The following is a 26,545-nucleotide window of genomic DNA, read 5'->3' on the forward strand; positions in this document are numbered from 1 at the left end:
AAGAACTTCCAGTCGCGGACTGATAAAGACACGAGAAGAGTGCTTGCTGAGTAAATATGTAAAGGAAGTACTTGATCGAATTCCTCAGAATTTTTCATGAAAAAAAAATCAATTGATTCAAGATCGAGGATTGGAAGATGACAGAGACTTCAAAGGAGGCTCGGCTACTGTGTCACCCAGCCTTAGAAATTGTGAATAATTTATTTTATTGCAAAAACTGTGTAAAGATTTAGCTTATTTGATCAATCAAGATTTTTGTAATTTAATTAATCAGTATTTCAAACTTCCAGTCTCAGGTCTTGTACTACACTGGTATTGTAAATGCACCTACAAAACAATTTTACTTTAGAAAATTATAATTTCTAACGTTGTTATTTTGTTCAATTCATTAATTAATGAAAAGAAAAGGTGCGTCCGCATCATTATTTTTACAACACCTGTAGTTGTTTTAATTATAACCGAATAATTAAAACGTTAATGAAAGCAATTATAATGAATTTCGTTCTTGCTGCTTAATTAAGACAACCAAGTCACGACCGCACATGTCTAATAGCAACAGGAGTTATTTAAAAGGAAGAATTTAATAATTGGATTAAAATGCGATTACATTTTGAGTGAGAGAATGGACATTATCAAAAGAAAAAGACAAGAAATAAGTTATTCAAACGAAAATAAAAAAATAAGAATGAATGAAATATACAGCATAGAAAGCAAGGTAGGAGTATTTTTATTTACCAAAACTAGTAATATTCTTCACTGACCACACCGGAAGATATTCCTTGAATGGTTTAGATATTAGAATATATATTATTTATGCGCATGCGTTAGTATTTGTTGTGATTTCGAACAGAAACTGAGAAAGATGTGAGAGACGGTAAACTAGCTGCCTGATACTTTGCTTGAATTATTTCCTTGTCTATGAATAATTCCTTTTATTTTAAAATTTTGTACTGCACTATTCTGTATGAATATTCTGCATCTTGCAACCGCGTACGATTTTAAAGGTTTGCATGAAGCCGGGAAATGTGTCTAAACTTGCTTTGGATGACACTGACAGTGTTCAGTAAATATATTATCACTCATTAGATAGTATCAGATTTGAAATCTTTTGTTAAGGATTATCTACAGAATGTACATTAATACTATTATTTGCAAAAAAAAAAAACAAAAAAAAAAAATCAATTTTTCTAGTTTGTTCGTAATTAACAAAGAATCTAACCCCCCCCCCCCCTTTATCATACTGTAGAGTATTTGTGTTGAGTTCAGAGTAAATATAGGATTCGATTGTCAAAATTTAAAGATTCAAACTTAAGTGTCTAATATTCACTCTCTTTTTTATCACTCCTTAAGGATTTAATACAAGATATTGCCAGTCCGAAGATGGCCAGCACAAGCTTGTTAGGGGGGTCTGGCCATAATGTCACTGGCTTGCCACCCATTGTCCCAAATCTGGCCTCATCTCTACCTCAGCTTACATCAGAAACCGAGCTCCAGAAACTGCTCGCTGATGAACGGATGAGAAGCCAGATGCACAAAACCAACTATGAGCAGTTAAAAGAAGAGCACAAACGGTAGTTATTGTTTATTTTATCCCAGATTTTATTCAGAACAAATAAAAATAAAATAATGTTATTTATGTAAATGTGCAAATTATAAGGTAAAGAGTAAGTTTTGAATGCTATGATCACTGAATTTTAGGTTGCAAGATGAATATGCACAATTGGAGGAAGAGATTAAAAGGACGGTGGAAGAGAGTAAGATTGTACAGGAAAAGTACAAGACAATGTACGAACAGACTCGAAGGGAACTCGGCGAGAAGAGCGCTCAAATGGAGGAAATCCGAAGTAGTGTAAGTGTAATTGTTGGCCATTTCTCTGTCATTTACTGTAAACCAACTATTTGCATGTGAGAAATATCTGTACTCTTCTTTTACTTGCGAATAATTCTCACCTTCAAGCCATTACTTTTTATTTTGTTTTTGTAAGAATATCTTCTCAGTTGCAAAAATTAATTGTTGCAGATGGATTTCAAATGACAAAGAGCCCCCCCCCCCCAAAAAAAAAAAAGAACTCAAGGTGCAAATGTGAATAGGTTTACAGTAATTCAGAGCAGTTTTTGGGATTTCTAATAATTTACAAATTAATAGGGACATAATTTCTAGGGCTGTCACAAGTACCCGAAATAACCGAGAACCGCGGTCCAAGTTGTTCGGTTCGGTTCCGGTTCCATTTTTCCAGATTTCGGTTCAGGTCTGGTTTATATATTAGAGTCTGCTCAATACAAAAAATGGCATCGAAATCAAAGGAATGATGATGATAACAGTGATAAATAAACATCACAACTGAAATCTACTTCATTCCATGACAGAATACTTGTCACGGAAGTATTAGATAATTATCAAAATGAGCAGGAATGGTCAGGTTGTGGCTAATAGTAGGCCAAGTAGTTCTACACATCGATGTCTAGACGTTCGCATGGTTAAGATTTGTTTTCAATGTAAATTTAATGTAACAAATGAAGATTTTTCATTTTAAATTCATGAAATTAAGGTTTAAAATAGATGTAAAAAAACGAACTGAAAAACCTGAAACCAAACCGAAAATTTACAGAACTGACCCGACCCGAAAAATTTTGGAACCGTGACAGCCCTAATAATTTCATGAGTAAACATACAAAGACCACAATATTCATTGGGGTTTTCAGCTGGTAGGTATGGGGTACCTGCAAAATCCATGAAAGGTGGACTCCAGTGAAATAATGATTCCAAACTCCACAGTTATAAAAAAAAATTGCTTACCCTTAAGGATTTGTACATGAATTTTCTAAACCGTGTAAACTGTGTAAGATATTTTTTTTTGTAATCATGTAAAATAATACTTTGTAAAATTTTAAATTAATATTGTTCCTTTGATAATGATATAGTAAAGTTTGTTACATAATAATTCATGGAAGTGAAATAAATTTCCAGGTATTCACTCCCCAGCGTCTAGAAATAATACGAACTCAGGTAACGGAGGAAATATCAAAGATTTACAAGGAACGTTATCACAAACAGGAAGAGGAAGTGGAGGAGTATCGTACGCTGTGTAACCAATTAAAACACACGCTGGCCTTCACACAGTCCGAGTACGAGACCCAGAAAGCTGAGTATCAACGGATTATAGAGGAATATAAGCTTAGTGCTGAGGCAGAGGTAAGTGATCATGATGTCATGTACAAACCGATCAAATTTAAGTAAACATATCAGCAAAGATTTAAATGTTAAATCTATATATTAGTAAGATCTTATTGTATGAATGATAGATAGGATTGGGAAAATAGTATTAAATTAATATACTTTGTAAATGTATGTCGCCATTTCTTCAGTTCAACATTTATATGGTATTTAGTAAGAAAATTTTTTAAAAAGTAATTAAATGAAAACACTTCTGTTCTTTACAATTTTCATTTTTTGTATGTGCCAAAAGCTAAAAAACATACATATTTTAAAACATGGTAAACACAAAAAAAAATTGAGTAGTAAAACTATCAATTCAAATTTGACATATCATAAGAAAAATTTTCCAGTGTATATAGAGGATATTCAATGTTTTGTAGATGAATATGGAATTTATTTCACAAGTGGGATAGGATTGTTTGATATTTTCACGAGTGCGAAGCAGGAGTGAATTATCAAAATATAAAAAAAAATCCTGTCTCACGAGTGAAATAAATTCCATATTCATCTACAAAACATTGAATTTTCTGTTTATTACATTTTCTTTGATTTTCCCTTTGCCTCTGTCTTTTCTTAACACAGTGTCATAGGCTTGACGTCATAGTTGAGCGGTTGAGACGTCATAGCTTAGAGCTGCAGTTATGTGATTGAAAACATTACATAGCATGGATTTTAGTAACATATTTGGGAAGAAATTTGCAGTTTTAGCTCTATCAAGATGCTTAGTTAATATCTCTATCTTATGACAGGCCAGAAATTAATTTTTATTTACTTTGATTTCCTTTCACACTGTGAGAGAATATCATTTTGGTATCCTTTCACACTGTGAGAGAATATCACTTTTATTCAGTAAATAAATCACGGTATTTCACTATTGAAAATGTAATAAAATGACATACTTAAGTAAAACCACAGATATTGAAATGATAATTGCTGATCTTTTCTTTGATTTACATTATAAATTCTTCAAACAGGTCACTAATCTACGTAAAGAAAGGGAGACAACCATCACTAAGGTGCGAGAGGAGAGCAGTCAGGACACGGAGCGTGTGCGGATCTTACAGAAGGAGAATGCGCAGTTACTGCTGAAACTAAAGACGTTAACCTTAGAACTGGAGGAGCTACATGCTCAGAGAGAAAAACAGGGCTTTGAGACAGACAACATCACCCGTGTACAGGCTAAACAGATAACAGAGCTCTCAGCCTCCGTCAAAGGCCTCGAGGTAAACCAGTCCTGTACTGAATCTTATACAGTATAAATTTATGTAGGATCATTAAAAGAACTCAGTTCTCAAATTTGAGAAATCTGTAGGCACCTTTCATTTGCTAGATTTAAGGCTTAGAGTTTTTTCCCTATGTTTTGTGATATTTGGTATGCATTTGTTGTATATAAAGAAATATGTTTATTAAATAATTTTTCAGACTGAGCGTGAATCACTTCGTCGACAGCTTGACCAGTTACAGCGAGATTTAGCTCTAACTGGTGACACTCATAACAAGCTGACGGGGCAGATCCACGAGCTGGAAAAAGAAAACGCTGTCTATAAAAATAAACTGGAGGAACTGACACACAAAAATAAAGTAGACCTCACCAACCTCAAAATGGAAATGTTAAAACAGCGGGGGGAGTTAGAGAGGGAGAGAGACAAGCTACTGAATGTGGTGGATGGTAGGTTATATTCAGGGTTAATTAAAAGGTTATAGTATACATGTAACTTAGGATTTACAAGGATGAACATGAACTGTTGATTTAATTAATGATGGATTATATTTAGAGTTACTGTAAACCAACTATTATTCATGGCATTCTTTATTTAGGATTCGCCAGTTTGAAATCCTACTGCGACTACTTATTTTTGTGACTGATGAAAATTTTTGCATAAGTGCTCAATGATATAAATGGTTTGTGGTGAGAAATATTCAGGGTTAAAAGAAGCTGATTAAGTCATTTGGTGAATATCTAAGTGACAATAAAAAAAATGATATTTTGTAGATTTACAGACAAAGTTAGAGATAAATAAACACACAATTGACCAGCAAGCTCGAGCTCTGGTGGAGAAGGAGAGAGATGCTGTCCGGCGAGTGCAGGCCGCGAGGGAGGAGGAGTTTGTAAAACTGACCAGTGTAGAGAGTGAAAAGTAAGTCATACTGACCAGGATATAGGGGGGTAAATTTATAGCAGGTCGATTGAATAGAAATCATTTTTAATTGACCAATTTACCACAAGACCATTGCGTTTATGATACATGGAATATAGCACTGAATGACAATATGCAGTCCAATTTCTTATGATAATACAAAGTATATTAAGCTAGCTTAGCAAATCAGCTGCTTCTTACAATGTACAGTGTGTGACAAAAGTTTATCAGTTGCCTCTTACAATATACGGTATGAGACAAAAGTTTATCAGCTGTTTCTTACAACATTTCTCTTGACATTTACAGACTGGCATTAGAGACAAAGCTGCAGGAAATGGACCGCCGGAAGATTGACCAGGAAGCTTACAAACATGCCGAGAAAGAGAAAATGGAGGAGCGGATCCGAGCAGCAAACGATGCAAAGGAAACAGCTGAGAGGGAACTTCTAGTCTTAAAGTAAGTCATGGAAAGGGAGGGAACTTATAATCTTAACATAAGTCATGAAAGGGAGGGAACTTCTAGTCTTAACGTAAGTCATGAAAGGGAGGGAACTTCATAGTAAGTCAAGGAAAGGAAGTGTTGAATGCTATATATAGATGTAAGCGGTGTGAAGAGCTCTATAATTCATTAACATTCTCTTATTTGTAGGAGTAAAATTGACCATCAGAATTCTCTACAGAACCAAATAGAGCGAGAACGCAGTGAAAATTCAGACTTAAAAAGTAAAATCTCAAAACTGGAGACTGAAATCAATGCATACCTGGGAAATGAACACGATATGACAGATGATAACTTACGGCTGAGAAATCAGGTGGAATTACTCCGGGAGGAGATTAAGTTGACCAAGGGTCAGCTAAAGAAAGTTCAGGACAATCACGATATTATATTGATGCAACAGAAGAGTGCATTTACAGAGGAAAAAGCTCAGATCGATCACAGATTACAGGAGCTCCAGGGCCAGCTAAAGGAACTCCACGGCAAATACCAGAGGGCCCTCACAGCTTATAAAAAGGTGAGAGTCTAGGACAAAATTTTACATCATTAAGGAAACATATTCCTTTCACCTATGAAAAGGGTTAAGAAACATATCCTTATGACTATTAAAAGTCTACGTTCAATACTTCCATTTGAAGATAAGTATGTGTATTGTATTTCTAGGCATTGTGTAAATTCTTCATAAAATGTATAAATCTTTATGTGGAAAATTTTGAATTGTTTACTGTAAAATTATCTTTGTACATACATTTTCAGGTATTTATTTTGTATCAGTTACATGTGATTTATATAATCTCTTTATTTAGTACAAGAAGAAAAGCACACATGTGGTGGAGCGATTAAAAGACAAAATAGAGATTTTAGAGGCCAAAAATGTGGAAATAGAATTGGAGAAAAAGGCGTTACAGTAAGTCTTTTTTTTTTTTGTAAAACATGCATGTATATTTTAGATCACAGACCAATATACAGTGAAATAAAACATGCAAGTAAAATTTTTCTCGGAAAATTATTATTAGGTTCTTTAGTAGCTGAATACTTTGTCAAAAGTACAGATTTTAAACTTGATGATAACCAAATAATTCAAAAGCCAGTGCTTTAGGAAGTAGCTCTTCTGTACCTATACGTCTATACGTGTTAATGTTGACATTTCAGAGCCTGCGTACCTCAGGATATTTACAGCAAACTTAAGAAACAATGGAAGGATCTCCACAGGCGACACAATGAGTTCCGTAAAGTCTTGTTGTCTAGCGTATTCCCGGTCACTATTGGTGATATGTCCTTTGCCAATGTCACAGTTCCAGTTGATTGCACATTTCTACCCGGAAATGTCAGCTTTACAGAACAGGTACATAAAAGGTTACCATTAAATTACATATAGAGAGAAAATTCATCATAACTGTAACATAAAAGCCCCTCATGTAGTGGGTGTTACTGGGAAATTACTAATTTTCGTGGTGGTTTGATTTGCATGGTTTTCATGGGATAAGGAGACCCATGAATTCATGTCCCTCAACTCCAACACTTTTTGTACCATGAAATCAAATCCCCACAAACTGATAATATTTCCTCAAACCCCAAAAAACTGACCCCACGAAAATTAGTGATTTCACAGAACTTAACACTCTTTATAAAATGTACTTTAGATATTGTTTTATGTAACAGATGTTTATCTCTCTTAGTTACCTGTTGAATGACTTGTAGCTAGTATTAGTGGAGTATCATTGTTTACGTATTTTTATGGTCTTCTCTGCCTTATTTCAGCATTAGTTTTAATTGACTTCATCATAGCTAGAGGTAGTATACTGAAGCTCTATATTATAGCTGTACTCAGAAAATCAAGGCTTATCTCCCTTCATAATCTCTCCATGAATTTGTGTGCCAACTCTAAATATACATGTAAACAGAAAAAGATCATAAACTTGCTGCATGAAGGTGTTGTCAGTTTATCTGGAAAAGCTTTGGATTTTCTGCATATGGTGTATCAAATGTAGAAACGAGATTAATCAATTTTCACAAAGTTACAATTATGGTAGCTACATGTAAATGTACAACGTTTATCATCCATTCCATCAAATATTACTTCATTTTGACAGATAAGTATGTACCTAACATCTAAATTACTTATAAATCATTAATCAGTACATGGATTCACCTTTTACACAGTTATATCATTAGTTAATTATTAGACCACCATACCATTGATTAATCTTGTTCTGTGTCTGTTCTGTACTTGTACTGTGTTGCATGTGTTTATGTTGTATTCCTTTAAATTTTTGGGGGCTTTTGATGTCGTTTTCGTTTATATTTTCCTACTTTTGTTTCTCTTCTCAGAAACTAAAATTGCCTATCCTGTAAATCAGAATCACATGTCAGCCTTACCTATCAGATCAGATGTACAGATCATATTACAGTCTCATATTTCACATTATCATTACAAAATTGTCATTTTTGAAAAATTGAAAGGTCTCGGATTGATCAATGATGGAAAGTGGCGAAGTACATTCCCAAAGTGCACAGAAAATCTTGCGCTGTAAATTGCACCATATTTGCATTATGGGATCTGTAGCGTTATGGTCAAAGACTAAAATATAAAACCATAACGCTACAATTCTGTAGCTTGTCCCTCTTGTACTTAAGGCAGATACCTGGTTTGTGACCTTTCTGTCCTATTGATCTTAAAGATATATTTATTTTATTAAGATAAAAATCTCTTGAAATAATGGATTCCTGGTTCAGAATAGAATTTCTGTGGGCCAAGTTTTTTAATGTTATCTATTTTATCAGTGTTGTGTTATTTCCTGATTTCAGAAGAAATGAATCTCATTATGTAGATGGTTAACATCTGAAAGTTTAGAATATTAAACGTTGACTTTGTCCAGCTGATATTGAGAGAGATGTTTGTTTAAATATACAATGATTTAATTTTAGGAGAGAAAACACCAGGAAGACCTTCGTCTACTGAAGCAGAGACTCGATCGCGTGGACAATAACCAACAAAAACAGCTGGAAGAACTCCAGGAGATAGCCTCCAGCACGTTCAGGGGGACCTTCCCAGAACTAGACGAGAAAATCGGGGAAAGGGTCATCGAGGAAAAAATTACAGAGTCAGAGGTCATTATAGAACACGAGAAAATCGTGACAAAAGACGTCATTGTGGAGGATGAAAGTATGGAAAAGGCAGACTCTGAAAAATCCAGCTGATGACAGTGGGCCGGAATTCATCCTTCATCATACTCATCTAACTATTTATCAGATAGCAACTTGTATTAAGAATTTTTAGAAAGGAACAAATACCCGAGGAAAGCTTTTCTGAGACAACAGCATTACAAGAAAGCCTTCATAGTTTTTCAGAATGAAACTGGCTTTCTACACACTGTCACACTGAACACAATGTCATATTTTCCCCCTCAAGTGTAATGCATAAAATGTTCCCATGTACCAGTCTAATCAGAGATTTTATTTGGAATTGCCCCGTGGATTTGATTTCAGTGCTGCTCGGAGCCTGGCTTGGACAATGATTTAGTGTAAAACGAAGGTGTTATCTGATCATTCTAAACCTGTAATTCTCTTCTCTAGCTGTGATATATAAACTTAGTGGATATTTTCTCTACACATGTATTTATATTGTATATTTACATATTATATTTATGTTTTTGTTAATTGATATTGACTTTAATCTCCATGTGCCTTGTTGTGGAGTTGCATAGCAATACTGGAACAGGTGCTTTGGTCAATGGTTTCTTTAGAACTACATTAACATAAAGAGAAGTAGGGTTGTGCTGTTTTATACTGTAGTGGAAATATTTTTGAAGTACAAAGTGCATCACTGAACTTTCTTATTTCATATTTTTGATACAGACTAAATGTCAAATGTAAATAAATTCTCTCTGACTTCCAACTTTCAGTCCACTTGCAACAAATATCTTCTAGTGCATGGAGGTAAAGTTCAGACTGATTTTTTTTTTTGTGATGTATTTTATTACAAAAAAAAAATAAATGATAAATAATAAAGTAAGTCCTGTCTTCTTTTTGAATTATATATACATGTAGCAGTTGTAATTTCAAAGACTAGAGGTTCACTTTATGCATGAAATGGCCCAGTGTATAGACCATTTAATCAGGTATCATTCTACAATTTCAAGCCTAAGCAGATTATGTCTTTTACTGCGATGGTTTCAATCATTAATTCCTGTATTAAGAAACAAAGCATTATATTGTTTATTCTCATCACAAAAAACAGAGAAAGAGTGAGCAAGCTCAAATACCCAACGCTCCCAAACTGGTTGACAATGTTGCACATAATGAATGGCAATGCTATACATTTAATACAAGATAATTAACACCCCCTTCACTTTTACAGATGTTTGTGAAAAAGCATCCAAGATGCAAATTTCCTGTGAATATGCTCATCTACACAGTAAATGTGTGTACAAAGTTTCATGAAATTCTGTACAGTGGTTTCAGAGGAGTTGCGCTGACAAAAACAGAACTGACTGATGGACAGGTCAAAAAAAACTAGAAATCTGACCAGTCAGCAAGGGCCCCGCCAAGGGTTAGAAATATAAGGGTGCAGATTAGGGGATGAGAATTTTACTTGATTCCAAAAAAATTTCAAATATATAAAGAATAAGCAATAGCAACTGCTAAATATCCAACAATCTGTAAATAGTATCCTTGTATTTACATAAGGCAGTAAAAAACATCATATCTATAATAACTCAATTAAATGTATATTTAAAAATGAATGAAGCATGTGTTTTCTAAAATGCCAGCCTTCAGTGAATGCAAATATCATCCAGGGTTGACCCTAACTCCAAAACAAATATCAGTTGCAGACAAAGGTGTTAATTAATCTTAAAGTGACAGAAAGATTAACCCTCTAAAATATTCTGCAAACCAGCAAGATAATCAAACCCACGGGATTAATTATACTGCTCTCTCAACCTTTTCTTCTAAGTTTACAATGAGAACTTTTTCAGCAATGATAGAATGAGGTTATTATCTGAATACCTGTTAATTAAAATAATTAGTATTCTTGAATTTACATAAGGCAGAAAAAAAGAAAAAAAAGAGAAAAGAAAATAATAATAAAAACGATATTTTTATCTATATCTTGTTTTTAGAATTCAATAAAATCATAACTCATCGTGTATTTTACCAAAATAAAGTATGAACATTATTTAAATCAGCATTTCAGAGAATGTAAACATCATTCAGAATTGACCTTAACTTCAAAACAAACTTCATTTTCAGACAGAGGTGTTAATTAATCTCAATGTGGCATATAAAGATAAATGCTTTGGATTTTCTTCAAGAGGAAAGATAATTAATCCCAAGAGACTCATTGCAGCCTTTCATAGTTTACAATAGGAACATTCTCAGCAGTTATCTCTCTTTGCCCATTCACTCTTATATAAAGTTAAGGAATCTACCCCACCCACCCCAGCTCCAAACCGGATGACATAGAGAACCAAACTTTGCACCAAAATATGTCTTACTGCCTATTCAACCAACATACCAAATTTGAACTTAATTGGTCGACCCTAAAAAAAGTTATTAGAAAAAAAACAGAAAATTTGTGGACGGAAGAATGACAGACAGACAGAGTGATTACTATAGGGCACCCGCAAATCCTTGCAGGGCCCTAATTATTCCCTCTGCAACTCATTTGGTGTACAACCACTTGCTTAATACCTTGTGATTTATTAAGTAAGGGTTTATATTTTTCGTGACAAGAAAAATGCCTGCACATGTCCAATGTTTAAAGATACTTATTGTATTAACCATCTACTCTGTAATGACAGATACATGTATTATGATCCTTTTATACATAATCGTCGTCAAAATGCAATATACCTTGTCATCTCTGATTTCCCGCGGACATGTGTGTCTATACATGTACGGTATACTGTCTACGCATTTCCTTCATCAATATTCATGAAAAGGCTCTTGCTTAACTGTTTTTTTTTTTAATTACAATTACTTTATTAGTAAAATTTTGTGGAAAGTATATACATAATAAAACACAAAGCACACAGTCACAAAAAATCATATATGTATAAATCAACATTTATTGCACATTCCCAAAATGCTCAAGTTCTACTGACTAGTAAAGATTTTAAACAACCAATGGTACTTGTACTTCTGTGTTGTGATTATTTATTGTAAAACAGTCACCAGAGCATTTGAGTCGGAGTCAAGTGAACGCAACATGTATGGACTAGTCCTCAGTCACCTGGTTGGACTAGTCCTCAGTCACCTGGATCTCTGAGTCTGACTCACTGTCACCAAACGTGTCCTCCGTCAGCCCAAAGTCACGTGACCTAGCGACTGCCATGGCAGCCAGACTGGAGGAGAACTGAAAGTTTGGACTCTGTGTTGTTAAGACTCCAATCCTTGGCACAGAGTTTGGAAAACTTCCTAATGAACAATCAACAGATTCTTCTGAACCTGTTGTGAAAATCCTTTCTTTACAATGATTATCATTTTCAGTGTCTGTGTTTAGTCCACAGTCTAAATCACTTTCAGACTCAACACTTTTTAACTGTTCAACAGCTAATTTACACTCATCACAACTCAAATCTTCTTCATGACAAAGCTCCTCATGTATGGGAACACCTTCATTTCCAGAAACGCAGGATAAATCCAAGTTGGTATCTTCATGACTATCCTCATTTTCATAAATCCTCTCTATTAATTTCTGACCTACATGTACTTTCTGGTCTTCTGTTGTCACATCTTTCCTCTGCTCGCTGTGATTCTCTGTGGTCGTGTGGCCATTCTTTCTTTCCTGGGCTATCCCCTCGCTGTGATTCTCTGTGGTTGCGTGGCCGTACTTTCTCTCCTGGGCTATTTTCTCCCTCCTCCCCATCTCCCGGGCCCTCACAGAAATCACCGACTTAAGCTCGGTCAGTAACCGCAGGGCTTCCTGTTTCTCTTGCCTCTTCCTCTCCTGAAATATCCAACAAGACTGATAATTTGTCTCTTAAAATTTTCTAGATGTCAGAGTATTTAAATTTGTTGTTCACGTATGGAAGGTAATATTAATACAGGTCATATACATTTCTTTGTGCCTGACAGGAAAAATGTCTTTTACACTCTGGCATGAACTGATCATCTGCCATTTATAGAAACAAAAGCATCTTTAACAATCAACAACCACTTCTACAATGACAATGCTAAATTGAGTTTTTACGTGGCAAACATTACGCCACAACTGGGTATTCATCCTGTGGGTTAAACAACTTCAATATAAAGTTGTTTTTGTACATGTGAAGTTTATTAACTTGATAGAGGAAAAGCTACCTTTTCTTCTGGAGTAAGATACTCATCCCAGCTATAATCTGGGTCATTTTCTGCTTCCTCATCAATGTAGGCTTCAAACACCTGAAACATGGATGCTATACATATATTTCTTTTTCAAAACAGTCAAAATTTTTGTCAACAAATTTTATTTTGTGAAATGTAATATCTTGAACACAGCCATCTCCAATACCATGGATATGTCGAAGGGGGTTGGAAGTCTCAACCACTTTTCTTGAGTATTTTACTCTCACTATCTCTAAGTGGGTATCTCAAAGTTCTTCCTCGCTCCCATCAAGTTCAGTATAATGAGGTTTGACTGTACACCATAACATTAATGTGTGATCTATGAAAGAATTTTGTTAACAAGGGCACAGAAATTGATATTGCTTTTTAAAGAACCACAAATAGTAATTGATTATCTCTGACATTCCTACCTCATCCTCTATAATTGGAGGACTGGTGTTAAACAGGTCCACAGGGGGTACGTGGATGGGGGTTTGAGTATGTTCTGTCTGTGGGGGAACCTCTTCAGTCCTTTCTGCTAGTCAACAAAAAACATCACAGCATGTATAAGAATTAAGAGTTAAAAACTAGGGACCGGCCTTTTAATGTACATTTTCATACTAAATAATGAGCAAAACATTTTTTTACTTAAGAAAAGAGAAGGGTGGAGGGGAGGGGGGAGCCCTCCCCCCATCACTTAACAAGAGGCCCATGGGCCACATCGCTCACCTGAGCACACTGGCTAGGCAAAAGCACACATCAGTTCAGTATTGAAAAGACGGGGGGGGGGGGGGGGGGGGGGGGGGGGGGGGGGTGGCTCCTCCCTATCCCAGGGGTCATCATTTGAACAAACTTGAATCTACACTACCTGAGGATGCTTCCATACCAATATGACTAAACATAGCTTTTCTGTTCTTGAGAAGAAATATTTTTTCTATATGTTCTTATGTAAAACTTTCCATCCCCCATTGGGCCCCACCCTACCCCTGGGGGTCATCATTTGAACAAAATTGAATCTAAACTACCTGAGGATGCTTCCATATCAAAATGACTAAGCATGGTTTGCAGTTCTTCAGAAGAAGATATTTTCCTTTATATTTCTATGTAAAACTTTGATCCTCCATTGCAGCCCCGCCCTACCCCCGGGGGTCATGATTTGAACAAATTTGAATCTACACTACCTGAGGATGCTTCCATATAAATAAGACTCATCATGGCTTTGCTGTTCTTGAGAAGAAGATTTTTAAAGATTTTTCCTATATATTTCTATGTAAAACTTTGATCCTCCATTGCGGCCCCGCCCTACCCCCGGGGGTCATGATTTGAACAAATTAGAATCTACACTACCTGAGGATGCTTCCATATAAATAAGACTCATCATGACTTTGCTGTTCTTGAGAAGAAGATTTTTAAAGATTTTTCCTATATATTTCTATGTAAAACTTTGATCCTCCATTGTGGCCCTGCCCTACCCCCGGGGGTCATGATTTGAACAAACTTGAATCTACACTACCTGAGGATGCTTCCATATAAATATGACTCATCATGGCTTTGCTTTTCTTGAGAAGAAGATTTTTAAAGATTTTTCCTATATATTTCTCTATGTAAAACTTTGATCCTTCACTGTGGCCCCACCCTACCCCCGGGGGTCATGATTTGAACAAACTTGAATGTACACTACCTGAAGATGCTTCCACAGAAGTTTCATCTTTCCTGGCCCTATGGTTCTTGAGAAGAAGATTTTTAAATAATGCATTTATTTTTTCACTAATTCTTAATTATCTCCCCTTGAAAGAGGGCATGGCCCTTCATTTGAACAAAATTGAATCCCCTTCACCCAAGGATACTTTGTGGCAAGTTTGGTTGAAATTGGCCCAGTGGTTCTTGAGAAGAAGTCGAAAATGTGAAAAGTTTACAGACAGACAGACGGACGCCGGACAAAATGTGATCAGAAAAGCTCACTTGAGCTTTCAGCTCAGGTGAGCTAAAAATACTATGGATTATTTCATTCATTCATCTAGACTAGAGTGAAGACTTTCAGCTATATACATGTACAAGGACTTCCAAAATCTTTCAACTGTCTGTCATTGTATACATACCCTGACATGACTCATTTTTGTACAGTACATACTCTGACATGACTGGTATTTTGTACATACCCTGACATGACTGGTTTTTGTACAGTAAATACCCTGACATGACTGGTTTTTGTACAGTACATACCCTGACATGACTCATTTTCCTATAGTACATACCCTGATATGACTGATTTTTGTACAGTACATACCCTGACCTGACTGGTTTTTGTACAGTACATACCGTGACATGGCTGGTTTTTGTACAGTACATACTCTGACATGACTCATTTTCATATAGTACATACCCTGACAAGACTGGTTTTTGTACAGTACATACCCTGACATGACTGGTTTATGTACAGTACATACCCTGCCATGACTGGTATTTGTACAGTACATACCGTGACATGACTGGTTTTTGTACAGTACATACCGTGACATGACTGATTTTTGTACAATACATACCCTGACATGGCTAGTTTTTGTACAGTACATACCCTGACATGAATGGTTTTTGTACAACTTGTTGAGCCGTTCTAATCCCTCTTCCCAGCATCCTTTGCACGCCAGTAGTTCCTGTTTGATTTGATCCCACAGAGCCTCTTGTGATTGGTTGTTTATAGTGTCTTGTTCAATCTCTGTATTCTGATTGGCTGAATGCTTTATAAGGACTGACAGTTTTCTGACCCTGAGGTGTCAAGCAAAAAATTAAGATAAATAATGTCATTTCCTTCAAATTTTGTCAATGTAGTTTCTGGGGATGAATGCGATTTCTCACCATTGCTTTATTACAATTCATTTTTTTTTACTGAACCATATACATGTATTAAAACATACACATAATTACACCAGTGTTTAACTACCATCCTCCCTGACTGGTATTCATTAATACCTCAATAAGGCTGCCTGTAAATGAAGGTCAAGGCTGTGGACTGCTATGTCAAGGTCATTCATTTGACTGAGGTCAGATTTTTGCGGTTGTGTATCTGACAGAGTTGTCACACTGCTGTAATAACTGTGAAGGGTCCCCAGTTTTTGGATCCACCCCAGGACCTTCTCCAGAATACCTTGTGTCTCTGGGTGAACAGCGATACTTGGTGAATCTGAATTTTTGCAGGTAAACCCCATCAAAAATTTATTATGATTTTTTTAACACCCAAAAAGTTTACAATCTTTTTTAATTATCCACATTCAATTACTTTTTTTCAATACAATGAAATTTTTGGTTGTAATAAAGATGAGATACTAAATGAAATATAGCTTTGATTTTAATTACAAATATTCCTGTATGTAACCTGATGTGTGTTAACTTACCTACAGCCTGCAGTACACGCAGAATGACACACCTGCAGAACTCCGAGTACTGCATCCTACAGACATGATTAATTCCCTGTCATCAATAAAGGAATGTTGAAATATGTTAGACACCAACAAAATAAATATTTCATTAATACAAAGATTATATGAATAGTAGAGATATGCATGAGTACATACCAATGAACAAAGACTTTTTCACTCCTTTAACTTTGTACTAAACTGACCCTACATAAATGACTTTAGACAATTTTTTGGGTACTCATTCCCCTTGGTAGAATTATACTGAGGTATATTGTAGAGAAATCCAGTTTGTTTCTTATGATGCTGAAAACATCTACACACCTTGATGGCTGATATAGAGAATCCATCTGTCACCTCCTCCAGGCGGGCCAGGGACACTGAGTTGTCCCCCTCCACCTGCAAACATGGACCATACTCTTCTAAAGGAATGTGGGCCAGAAAATTAATGGAGCTATCCACCGGTAAAGGGTGTCTGTAAAATGTTATCATATAGAGTCAGGATCTGCTGGTAAAGGGTGTCTGTAAAATGTAATGATCTACAGTCAGGGTATCTGAGTGTAAAGGGTGTCTGTAAAATGCATTTAGAAACAGGAGCAGTCATGCCTGCAAAAATCGGTACAGGAGAAATCTAAAGTACCAACCACTGATACAGACAGTCATTATTCAAATGAAAATGGGTAAGTTTTTTTTTTTTTTTTTTTTTTTTTTTTTATTTAAGTCAGTATCATCATCTACATAAGTAATATTTTGCTGTAACCTGCACTTCATTTGAATTGTATGAATTTGCAAAAAAGAAAATCATTTGCTTCCAAAAATTTCCTACAATTTTCCAGGGTTCGAAATTACCAGTCGGCCATTCTCCATTTGCTGCCAATTTTTCATATGCATGGGCAACTTAAAATGACATTCAAATTGCCCACTTGGCAATTAGAAAATATTTCTTTTCCAATTTTGACAGAATGTTTTTTTATTTTTCTTTTGAAAAATTTCATAATCAGTGAAGTGCTTTATAAATACTAGTAAGAAGATCATCTATTTAAGCATCCACAATGTGGCATCGACAGAGTCTGTAAACACAAGAAACCATAAACCACTGTTGTTATTTGTGAATGAAAATGTGCCATGTTCTCTATATCTATTATTGAATAACCATATCGATCCTGTAACAGAAGAGTTTAATTGCAGATTTAGATAAGCCATGCATAATGTTAAAACTGATAGAAATGAATGAAAAATGTTTTTTTTTTATTTGTAAAAATCAAAGTTATAATAATTTATGGGCAAATAAATTTTGATGTAGGCCCATTGCATTGCATGGTTAAGTAGCCCAAATGGCTAGCAAATATTTCAAGTCAGTTTTCTATTCAGCTTCTCTGTTTTACTAATATATTAAAGTAGATGAGAATATGTTATAACGAAGAAATTCACTTTAACCATTCATCACGCAGACCCCTGCCTCAGTAAAATTCACAAAATAGGCATACTGGCAGTATTAAAATTAATCATACGAAAAATATATTAAGGGTTGCCTTTAGCATCTGTTTAGATCATGACAAATGTTTTATTTTTGGCATGTACAATGTAAATATGAGCAAAAAGATTCAGGAGTGCAACAACTTTGAATTTTGAATAAAAAAAATGAGAATAAATAGAAACATCTTAAAGCAAATGTAACAGTCCAATCCCATCATTGAAAAACCCACAGTCAATATCCCTAAATGTTTGCCAGATTCACCTTGGGTTTCTGACAATATCCCTAGTACACAATACTAAACTGACAGATCAGTTAAGTGTCTTTTGGCTAAAATATTGTCCACACTTAGTTTCTTACTGAGTGACAAGCTGACCAAGGCAAACTTTTATTAGTACCATTCAGTGCTTCTTAAGACTTACCCTGTCACTAACTGACCAGTCCAGTCTTCAGTAGTTATCATACAGTCCCTAGACATTACTGAGTGACCAACTGACCAGTCCAGTCTTCAGTAGTTATCATACAGTCCCTAGACATTACTGAGTGACCAACTGACCAGTCCAGTCTTCAGTAGTTATCATACAGTCCCTAGACATTACTGAGTGACCAACTGACCAGTCCAGGCTTTAGTAGTTATCATACAGTCCCTAGACATTACTGAGTGACCAACTGACCAGTCCAGTCTTCAGTAGTTATCATACAGTCCCTAGACATTACTGAGTGACCAACTGACCAGTCCAGGCTTCAGTAGTTATCATACAGTCCCTAGACATTACTGAGTGACCAACTGACCAGTCCAGTCTTCAGTAGTTATCATACAGTCCCTAGACATTACTGAGTGACCAACTGACCAGTCCAGTCTTCAGTAGTTATCATACAGTCCCTAGACATGACTTACTGAGTGACCAACTGACCAGTCCAGTCTTCAGTAGTTATCATACAGTCCCTAGACATTACTGAGTGACCAACTGACCAGTCCAGTCTTCAGTAGTTATCATACAGTCCCTAGACATGACTTACTGAGTGACCAGTTGACTGGTCCAGTCCTTAGATGCTTTCATACAGTCTCTACACATGACTTACTGAGTGACCAGTTGACTGGTCCAGTCCTTAGATGCTTTCATACAGTCTCTACACATGACTTACTGAGTGACCAGTTGACTGGTCCAGTCCTTAGATGCTATCATACAGTCTCTACACATGATAAACAGCTGATGTCTCAGTTGTGGACACTGTCTCTGGTATCCCAGCATTCCATTCTGTTCCAATCGACACAGGGGACTTCTCTGGCTTATTCTTCAATATAAAATAAAATATCATTGCTCCGAGTAATTGTAATTAACGTAGAACCTACGTCGTATGACGTCATACTGAGAAAATTAGTTTAGACTGTCTTTTTTGGTGCTAGATCCATTATGACGTCATAATTAATTTAATGTTACTTTTTCCCGTACTTTCTTCAAGAACGTCTCATGTAATGAAGTTACACAACTGTGATAATGTGAATGACATGCAAATATTTTGAAGGAAGTCAAAAATCCTAAGAAATCTAAATAGTACAATATCTTGATGAAAAGTGTCTGAGTCAAAGATCTGTTAAAAATTGTGTGTAAATTTTGTAATGTCTATCATGAAATGACGTGCATTCCCTTTCATAATTATTTGTTAATTATTCATAATGGTTGGTGTATAATAATAATGTTTCCTGAAAATATCTTTTTAAATAAAAAAATACATTTTTTGATAAATATTCACATTGTAAATCTGAACGTAACCCCAAAACAGTAATTTAATAATTAAATCCTGTGTAAGTGCAAAAAGGTCAACAAAAGAAGTATGGATAAATAGAGTGTTCTCATTCGTTTGCGGGGAAAGGTATATATTTTAATCACTTTTTGTAATTATTTGGGTGTGTTCTTCATCATATTAAAGATTGAAAACATTCTGACAAAGACTTTAGAAAAATATTTACAAATTTAGGTGGTAAATTGACTCAAAAAATATTGAGCACATTTGCCTATATTCGTTGAAATGTGGACTTAATCTTTTATGTCAATTGAATAAAAAAGAATTTATTCTTGAATAATATTGCTAAATTTGGTTCAGTTAATAAAGTCTATAAACGACGATGTTTGAAGAAGTATTTTTGTGATTTATTATATTCTCCTTATGACCAGTACCCCTAAAAATGGCTGAAAATATGTAGTCGCTGTGTAAAATTATCCTTCCAAGTTGCACAGACTGCACTACATTTAATAACGAAGAAACATACCATATATTTTTAACTGATTGATAAGCGAGAGCTAATTTATCATTTTGAAAAGTTTGAAAATCTTGTGACAAAGACTTTTCCGACATAGGTTCTACCTTAATAGCGATTCTCTGTAACCACTTAAACTTCTTTGCCACGCATGGTCACCGATTTTGATAAAACTTTGCCCATTATTACAACTTGACATCAGAAACATATATCAAACGAAATTTTGTTGCTATGTGTCTTGGTTGCCATGGTAACAGCCAGAAAAGTTGAAAAAATGGAGATTTTCAGATTCTTTGAATCTTTATTAAGCCTTAATAAAGACTAAGAAAAACAAACAAACCATTCTCACAAAAACATGACACCTTGTTGCCATTTATGCTATAAAGAAACTATTTAGAATTTATCTCTAAGTAAGTGGTAACCATAGGTACATTTGGAATACATTTTAGATGCTGAAAAATGATGAAAAACGCTCATTATTCACTAATTATAGATGTTACATGATCAAACTCAATCAACAACCAAAGAAAAACAATAAAACTATTTGACCTTAAGTAATTAGGTATTGGCAATATTATTCTAAAAATAACTTTCATGGTTGCCATGGTAACACAGTGTAACCATGCAAAATCTGTTGCTAAGATTGGGTTAATGCTACTATCTTGAGGAAATACAATAAAATTCATGACTGACACATATACATCCTTAGGACCTTGCAACACTGACAACATAAGAAAAATTGGGATTAATTCTTACTTTGCAGTGTAACCATGGAAACAACGTACCAGTTGTTTAAAGTGATATTTTTGTGCTGCTTTAGGAATTTACTTACCGTTTAATCAAGAAACATATTATTTTACTCACCTTGAATAGTACTTATCTCGTAGAACTAAAGCTGAATATCATATATTGATAAAGTTTGTTGAAAAATACAACACTGTTGCTATGGTTACCAAGAAGGGAAAATATTCGATTTTGTTACTTTTATATCAATATTAAATCCTATATGCCAGCTTTTTGCATCCAGTTAGAGATTGGGAAGTAGTCAAAATTGAAAGTCAGGTTAGTTGTTCATGTATATCAATCATAAAAGTTTTGGGAATCTACATACAAGGGTACGTATCCAAGGAAACAAAATATTTTTCAGATTTTTATGCATATTTTTTCGGCTAATTTCCATAGCAACGCTCTATTTAAAGAACCGAATTTGAATTTTTTGAAATGTGAAAATTAGGGTGACACCAACGCCTTTAAAAATTGATCATCAGTTAAAATAGAAATATGCTTTTTAAAAAGATAGGATAAGATTAAAACACAAAGAGAGTAAATTTAAAATCCCTTTGTGATATTAAAACCATGGCAACCATTGCCAACCTATAAGAAATATCATATTTCGTCCTTGGTATATGTTACATGGATCTCTTGTCTATTATTTGCTTGCATTTCAACCTATAATTGTTTTTATTCTTAAGTGTATGACTTTATAAAATTAAAAGAACAAAATTATTACTTTTGAATACTTTGTTTCCATAGTAACGTATGTAATAGTTGATTTACCAAACATGTTTATCATGCATTTAAGACATCAGGCCTTCAACTTTCAGAAACAGTCATTGCCACTTGTTTGCTTTGCTGCAAATGTTAACTGTGGGACTCTGAACATGTTGAAAAATGCCAATTTTCAAACTTTAGGACATGTTGCTATGGTAACCATGACATGTAGCAACCCATATTTGCCTGATTTGAGTTAAGGGTATCAAAGACTTTTATCATAGAGAGTTTGGAGAAATTCTGAGACTATGCGTGCCACAGCTCCTATATAAAAGTTAAAGTCATTACAGAGAATGGCTCTTAATATCTATTATACAGGCATCTGATGTAAGAATTCCTTGACTGTGATTATTCCTAGTCACTTCTATGTTTCTTCATTAGATTACTAAAAATAAATCATGTAAATTATTTGGGGCTAAGGCACCCGTGAAATCACATGTATCTGGCTCCAAAAACAACTATTTTTTTTCTCAAAAATGGGAAGGTTCAATTAAATCTTTAAATCTTTTTAAAATATGTTCCACAGGGTGAAATGTTGAAAGGCAATCATTGTCTAAGGACCAGATACACCATAATTGGATGAAATCTCTTACAGAGTGAAGCCCCTGGCTACCAGCTCTGATTCCTGGATCAGTCTCAGACACTTTCCAGTCCCTCTGAAGAACTCCTCCCCACAAGTTAACAGCTGGGTCACCTCCTGGTCCAGTCTCTCTAAAGTCCACTTACACCATGCCAAGTAGAGGGCCTTCCCAATTAAATACAGGAAGTACACAGAGGTTATGATTGACATGGCATCAGTGATTTGTTTGTATTGGAAGGAGTAATCGGGCCACATCAATCTCCCAAAGAAGTACGATGAAAGGAGAGGAATGCATAACATCAAGTTTCTGGAAAAAAGAAAGTGCAAACTTACTGATTATTTTTTTTACTGAAACTTTTACAAATGCAGAACAAAAAATATTAATGTAGAAATGTGATCTAATCATTATCAAAATAAATTACACTGTATACTTTAAGAAGTTTTAATACATTTTTACATAAAAGCTTTTTTTTGTGTTTGCATGTTTCTTAGATATCTCATAAAAAATTGAAGTGACTGATGAAGGGTTTACCATTTATGATAAATATTTTTCTTGGATGATGAATATTTGATGACAGAGCTTAGATGTAAATGAATGTACCTTTACATATTGGTTGGGGATGGACGTTAGGATGTTCATTTATATACACTAAGATGTCTTGGAGCTGAGTTTTAGATGTTAATGCACATAAATTTAGATGTTAAAGAAAATTTTTTGTCAGATGATCTTGCATGTACATTTAAATGCTGTGACACAGTAACACAAGGATGTATCTTAATGTACATTTAGATGTTGACGAAAATAAAACCTGGAATGTTGATGCATTGTTGATGAAGAATTTCATGGGAAAAATCAAGGATGTACATGCATGTACATTTCAATGTGTGTGTTCATGAATGTTCATTTAAATTTGGTGAAAACCTCCATCTATGAACCAAACTGTATCTGATACAAACATTTTAGATCCCAGTGCTGGGTCCTGTTTCCCTGGATCAGTAACCTGATTCAGTCCAGAGAAATGTTCCAGGAAATTCTTGTCCTCTTCTTCTAGAACCCGACATTTTACAGAGGAGTCCAGCACTCTCCTTTTGTAGAACAGTTTCTAAGATAACAAAAAAAATTAAATCTGATTGGACACTAGGCTCCATGAACAATACTGAATCATAAGAGGTAACTATAAACAAAGAATTCTCTGGTCAAATATCCTCCATAATTATAATTAATTAATTACTGTAAATCTGGAAATTTTTACGTCGGTTTATTTTTGCGAATCCGGGTCAAAAAGATGTTGATTAATTTTTACGTTTCAAAATTTTGCGAATTGACATTGGTGCTAAAATTAAAAAGCGCTGAAAATTTTCATAGCAGTTTATAAGTTACGCACGTGTTACGCATGTACATACAATATTAAACGATGCTAACATTCAATAATCGGATTATAAATTACGCATGTATATACAATAAATTACGCATGTACATAAAATAAATTATGCATGTACATACAATACTAAATCATGCCAATGTTCAATAATCAGATAAAAATATTAGAAGAGATAAAACATCTAAACTATTTAAATTTTTCATAATATTTTAATAAATCACGCATATACATAAAATATATAAAACGATGTCAGCTTTAACTAACCTTCAGATAAAAACGTTTGTTCTTAGATAAAACAACTGGCCTCTCTTTCTTAGAGAAATAATTTAAAAGAGACATACTGCCTGTCAAACCATGGGACGATATTGAATGTAGTGAAGGCATTCTCACGCACGGAATATCACACGTAATTAGCTTGTAGTATAAAGAGGTTTCTTAATATGACCACTGCTTATGAACACCTGCTCATCTTGTTAAAAATAGCAAATATTTTTTGTTTTCATTTTTTGTTGTTGATTTATTTTTAAGAAATATATTTTTGCGAATGCAATGCATGCGCAAATTTGCTAAAAATTTATCTACGGTAAAAATTTCCAGATTTACGGGTATTATTAATCATAAAGTGAAACTTGTTTAATCTAGATGTTGTATTCCGAGATGTTGCCTAATATGATGTCAATTTAATGACCTCTGGAATAAATTTTATTTGTTTAAAATGTTGTCTAATCTGGAATGTTGTTTTATCTGGCCAATATCTATGGAACCAATGGTGTCTGGATTAGACATTTTACTGTATATTTGTATATGTTTTAGATTCATTTACATTTTCATATTGCATTAAAAAAATGTAAAAAATAAAAAATCAGTTCTACATGAAAAGTTAACCTAATTAATTCATATAATTAGAGTTAGTACTACTTTTTTACTTACAATTTGATTGACTTCCACCTTAACTCTGTTTATTCCGAATAAAAGTGTAGCAAGATTTAGGAAACATTGGAAACATTTATTTACTGCACTTGATTTAATCTGAAAAGAAATACCATGAGTACAAAAGGGATAAAATTTCACAAACACATGTATGTAGTTTCATTTCATGATCATATTGGATTTATTAACATGTATAAATTTATATATAAATTTAAGATCTAATCAAGTATTGCTCACTGCTCCTCTCTGAAGTGAGAGCACGTTTCCTCTGTTTTTCCTCTCTCTTTCTGTGTTGCTAGCTACGATTTTCTCGGTGGTCAGGTTCTCTACTCCTGTTTCAACAAGATGTTGGTGGAGAGGAGAATTCTGTAAAATATAACGCAACATTTAAATAAATCAAGATTTAAAGTTGATTCAAGAGTACTAGATAGAACGTTCTATCGTTAAAATGATATTGTCCTATGGACCCGGTTTAATGATAGAATTCGTTCCGTGTATTGGCAATGTTGCAAAATAAACATGGGCAATAACTCAAACTCTGTGCATTTTCTATGAACAATCCAGAGAGTTCCGAATGTCATCATGGTGTTAAATTTTAAGCGAGGAAATAACGTTGAGAAAATGAGTTGAATTTTCGTACTTATATAGATTATTTTTTATGTTAAAAGGCATATACAATCTCAAAATGGTTTGTTATGATTAATTTGGTAGTTATTTTCAGTGCAACTCCTTTTGTATTCTTCAAAATCATTTCGGAGTGGATCCACTCCGATTCGCTACATTGCAAGTACATGGGACGTATTCTAACTGTGGTGAGGGCTTGTCCCGAGACACAGTTAGATTATTTTAACAACAAGAGTACCAGTTGGCCCTGTAATTTTATGTGCTGCTTCTTATGAACTGATTCGAATGGGAAAAAATAAGAGTTAAAGTGTACACAGTTGAGACAAATCAAAACATGGTGAGATTGCTTGCTTTGATATTGATTTTTTATAATAATTCCATTAATTACACAATGGAATCTACTTCCACAGTCTTTGGTCCAGTCTCCTTATGGAGATACACAGTACCTTATATTTAGCTGGAAATTAAACAGCTTGAATTAAATATTTTAATTTTTTTCAAGGTGCTTTGTGTGTGTGTGTGTTTTTATTTATTTATTGTGGTTGTCAATATGCAGAAAAAGTTGCATTTTAGCGACATGAAAGTTTTCTACTTTCTAAAAACTATGCATAAAAAGAAAAATTCCTTTCAAAATTTGTCTCATTTCCACAGACTACCACGAACAGATGAAAGTTCCAAAAGACTGAAAAGTTCTGGGCTGGCAATTGATTGGTAACTGAACACTTGCTTCTTGAAAGATCTCAAACTATACAGCTTAACCATGCACTAAACTATTCAGAAAATTCGTAAAAATTAAAGATACCTCGAACAAAACATCTTCATCAGTATCGCATTCCATGTTTTCCATTCAATGTTTGTTAAGCGCCCCAACATCCTTCCGTTCGTAGCAATCTGAATAAGCGTTTCAGTGATTAAGACATTTGGCGCCAAAATAAATCTGGAGGAAAAATACTTAAAATGTAAAAGTGAAATAAATTCCATAATTTTCATGATCTGATGACTTATATATAGTCTAGAATTATTACATGCTTTAGGTGTAAGAATAAGCTGACAATCTTTGTTCCTGTGGAACGGGTAAAAATGAAAGGAAACGAAAACGAAAGTAGTGTGATAAAACGAAAGTTTAAAATTATCATGGGATCATTCAGGTACGTAACATAGGCACTCCCCAGC

General features: G+C 34.5%; 2 protein-coding genes across 2 annotated transcripts; one reads left to right on the top strand and one right to left on the bottom strand.

Annotated features, from left to right (window-relative positions):
* Positions 1 to 816: 816 nt before the first annotated feature.
* LOC133195471 (centrosomal protein of 83 kDa-like) lies at positions 817 to 9,861 on the top strand. The gene is made up of 12 exons (XM_061331321.1): positions 817 to 874; positions 1,351 to 1,571; positions 1,699 to 1,849; positions 2,969 to 3,193; positions 4,192 to 4,440; positions 4,640 to 4,886; positions 5,211 to 5,355; positions 5,662 to 5,811; positions 6,004 to 6,367; positions 6,657 to 6,757; positions 7,003 to 7,195; positions 8,779 to 9,861. Exons 2-12 carry the CDS (start codon positions 1,381 to 1,383, stop codon positions 9,049 to 9,051), a joined length of 2,289 nt encoding a protein of 762 aa, XP_061187305.1. The 5' UTR covers positions 817 to 874; positions 1,351 to 1,380; the 3' UTR covers positions 9,052 to 9,861.
* A 1,949-nt stretch (positions 9,862 to 11,810) lies between these two features.
* On the bottom strand, positions 11,811 to 26,234 carry LOC133194353 (vezatin-like). Its single transcript, XM_061330331.1, has 13 exons — positions 26,175 to 26,234; positions 24,986 to 25,114; positions 24,749 to 24,847; positions 23,394 to 23,539; positions 22,450 to 22,743; positions 19,192 to 19,341; positions 16,896 to 17,046; positions 16,551 to 16,626; positions 16,129 to 16,339; positions 15,734 to 15,924; positions 13,590 to 13,693; positions 13,156 to 13,236; positions 11,811 to 12,802 (listed from the first exon to the last, which is right to left on the bottom strand). Exons 1-13 carry the CDS (start codon positions 26,217 to 26,219, stop codon positions 12,095 to 12,097), a joined length of 2,385 nt encoding a protein of 794 aa, XP_061186315.1. The 5' UTR covers positions 26,220 to 26,234; the 3' UTR covers positions 11,811 to 12,094.
* Between the last annotated feature and the right edge of the window lie 311 nt (positions 26,235 to 26,545).

This window comes from Saccostrea echinata, unplaced genomic scaffold (assembly GCF_033153115.1).
Source record: "Saccostrea echinata isolate AGI-Se365-2 ecotype Australia unplaced genomic scaffold, CSIRO_AGI_Sech_v1 ptg000029l, whole genome shotgun sequence".
Lineage (NCBI taxonomy): Eukaryota > Metazoa > Mollusca > Bivalvia > Ostreida > Ostreidae > Saccostrea > Saccostrea echinata.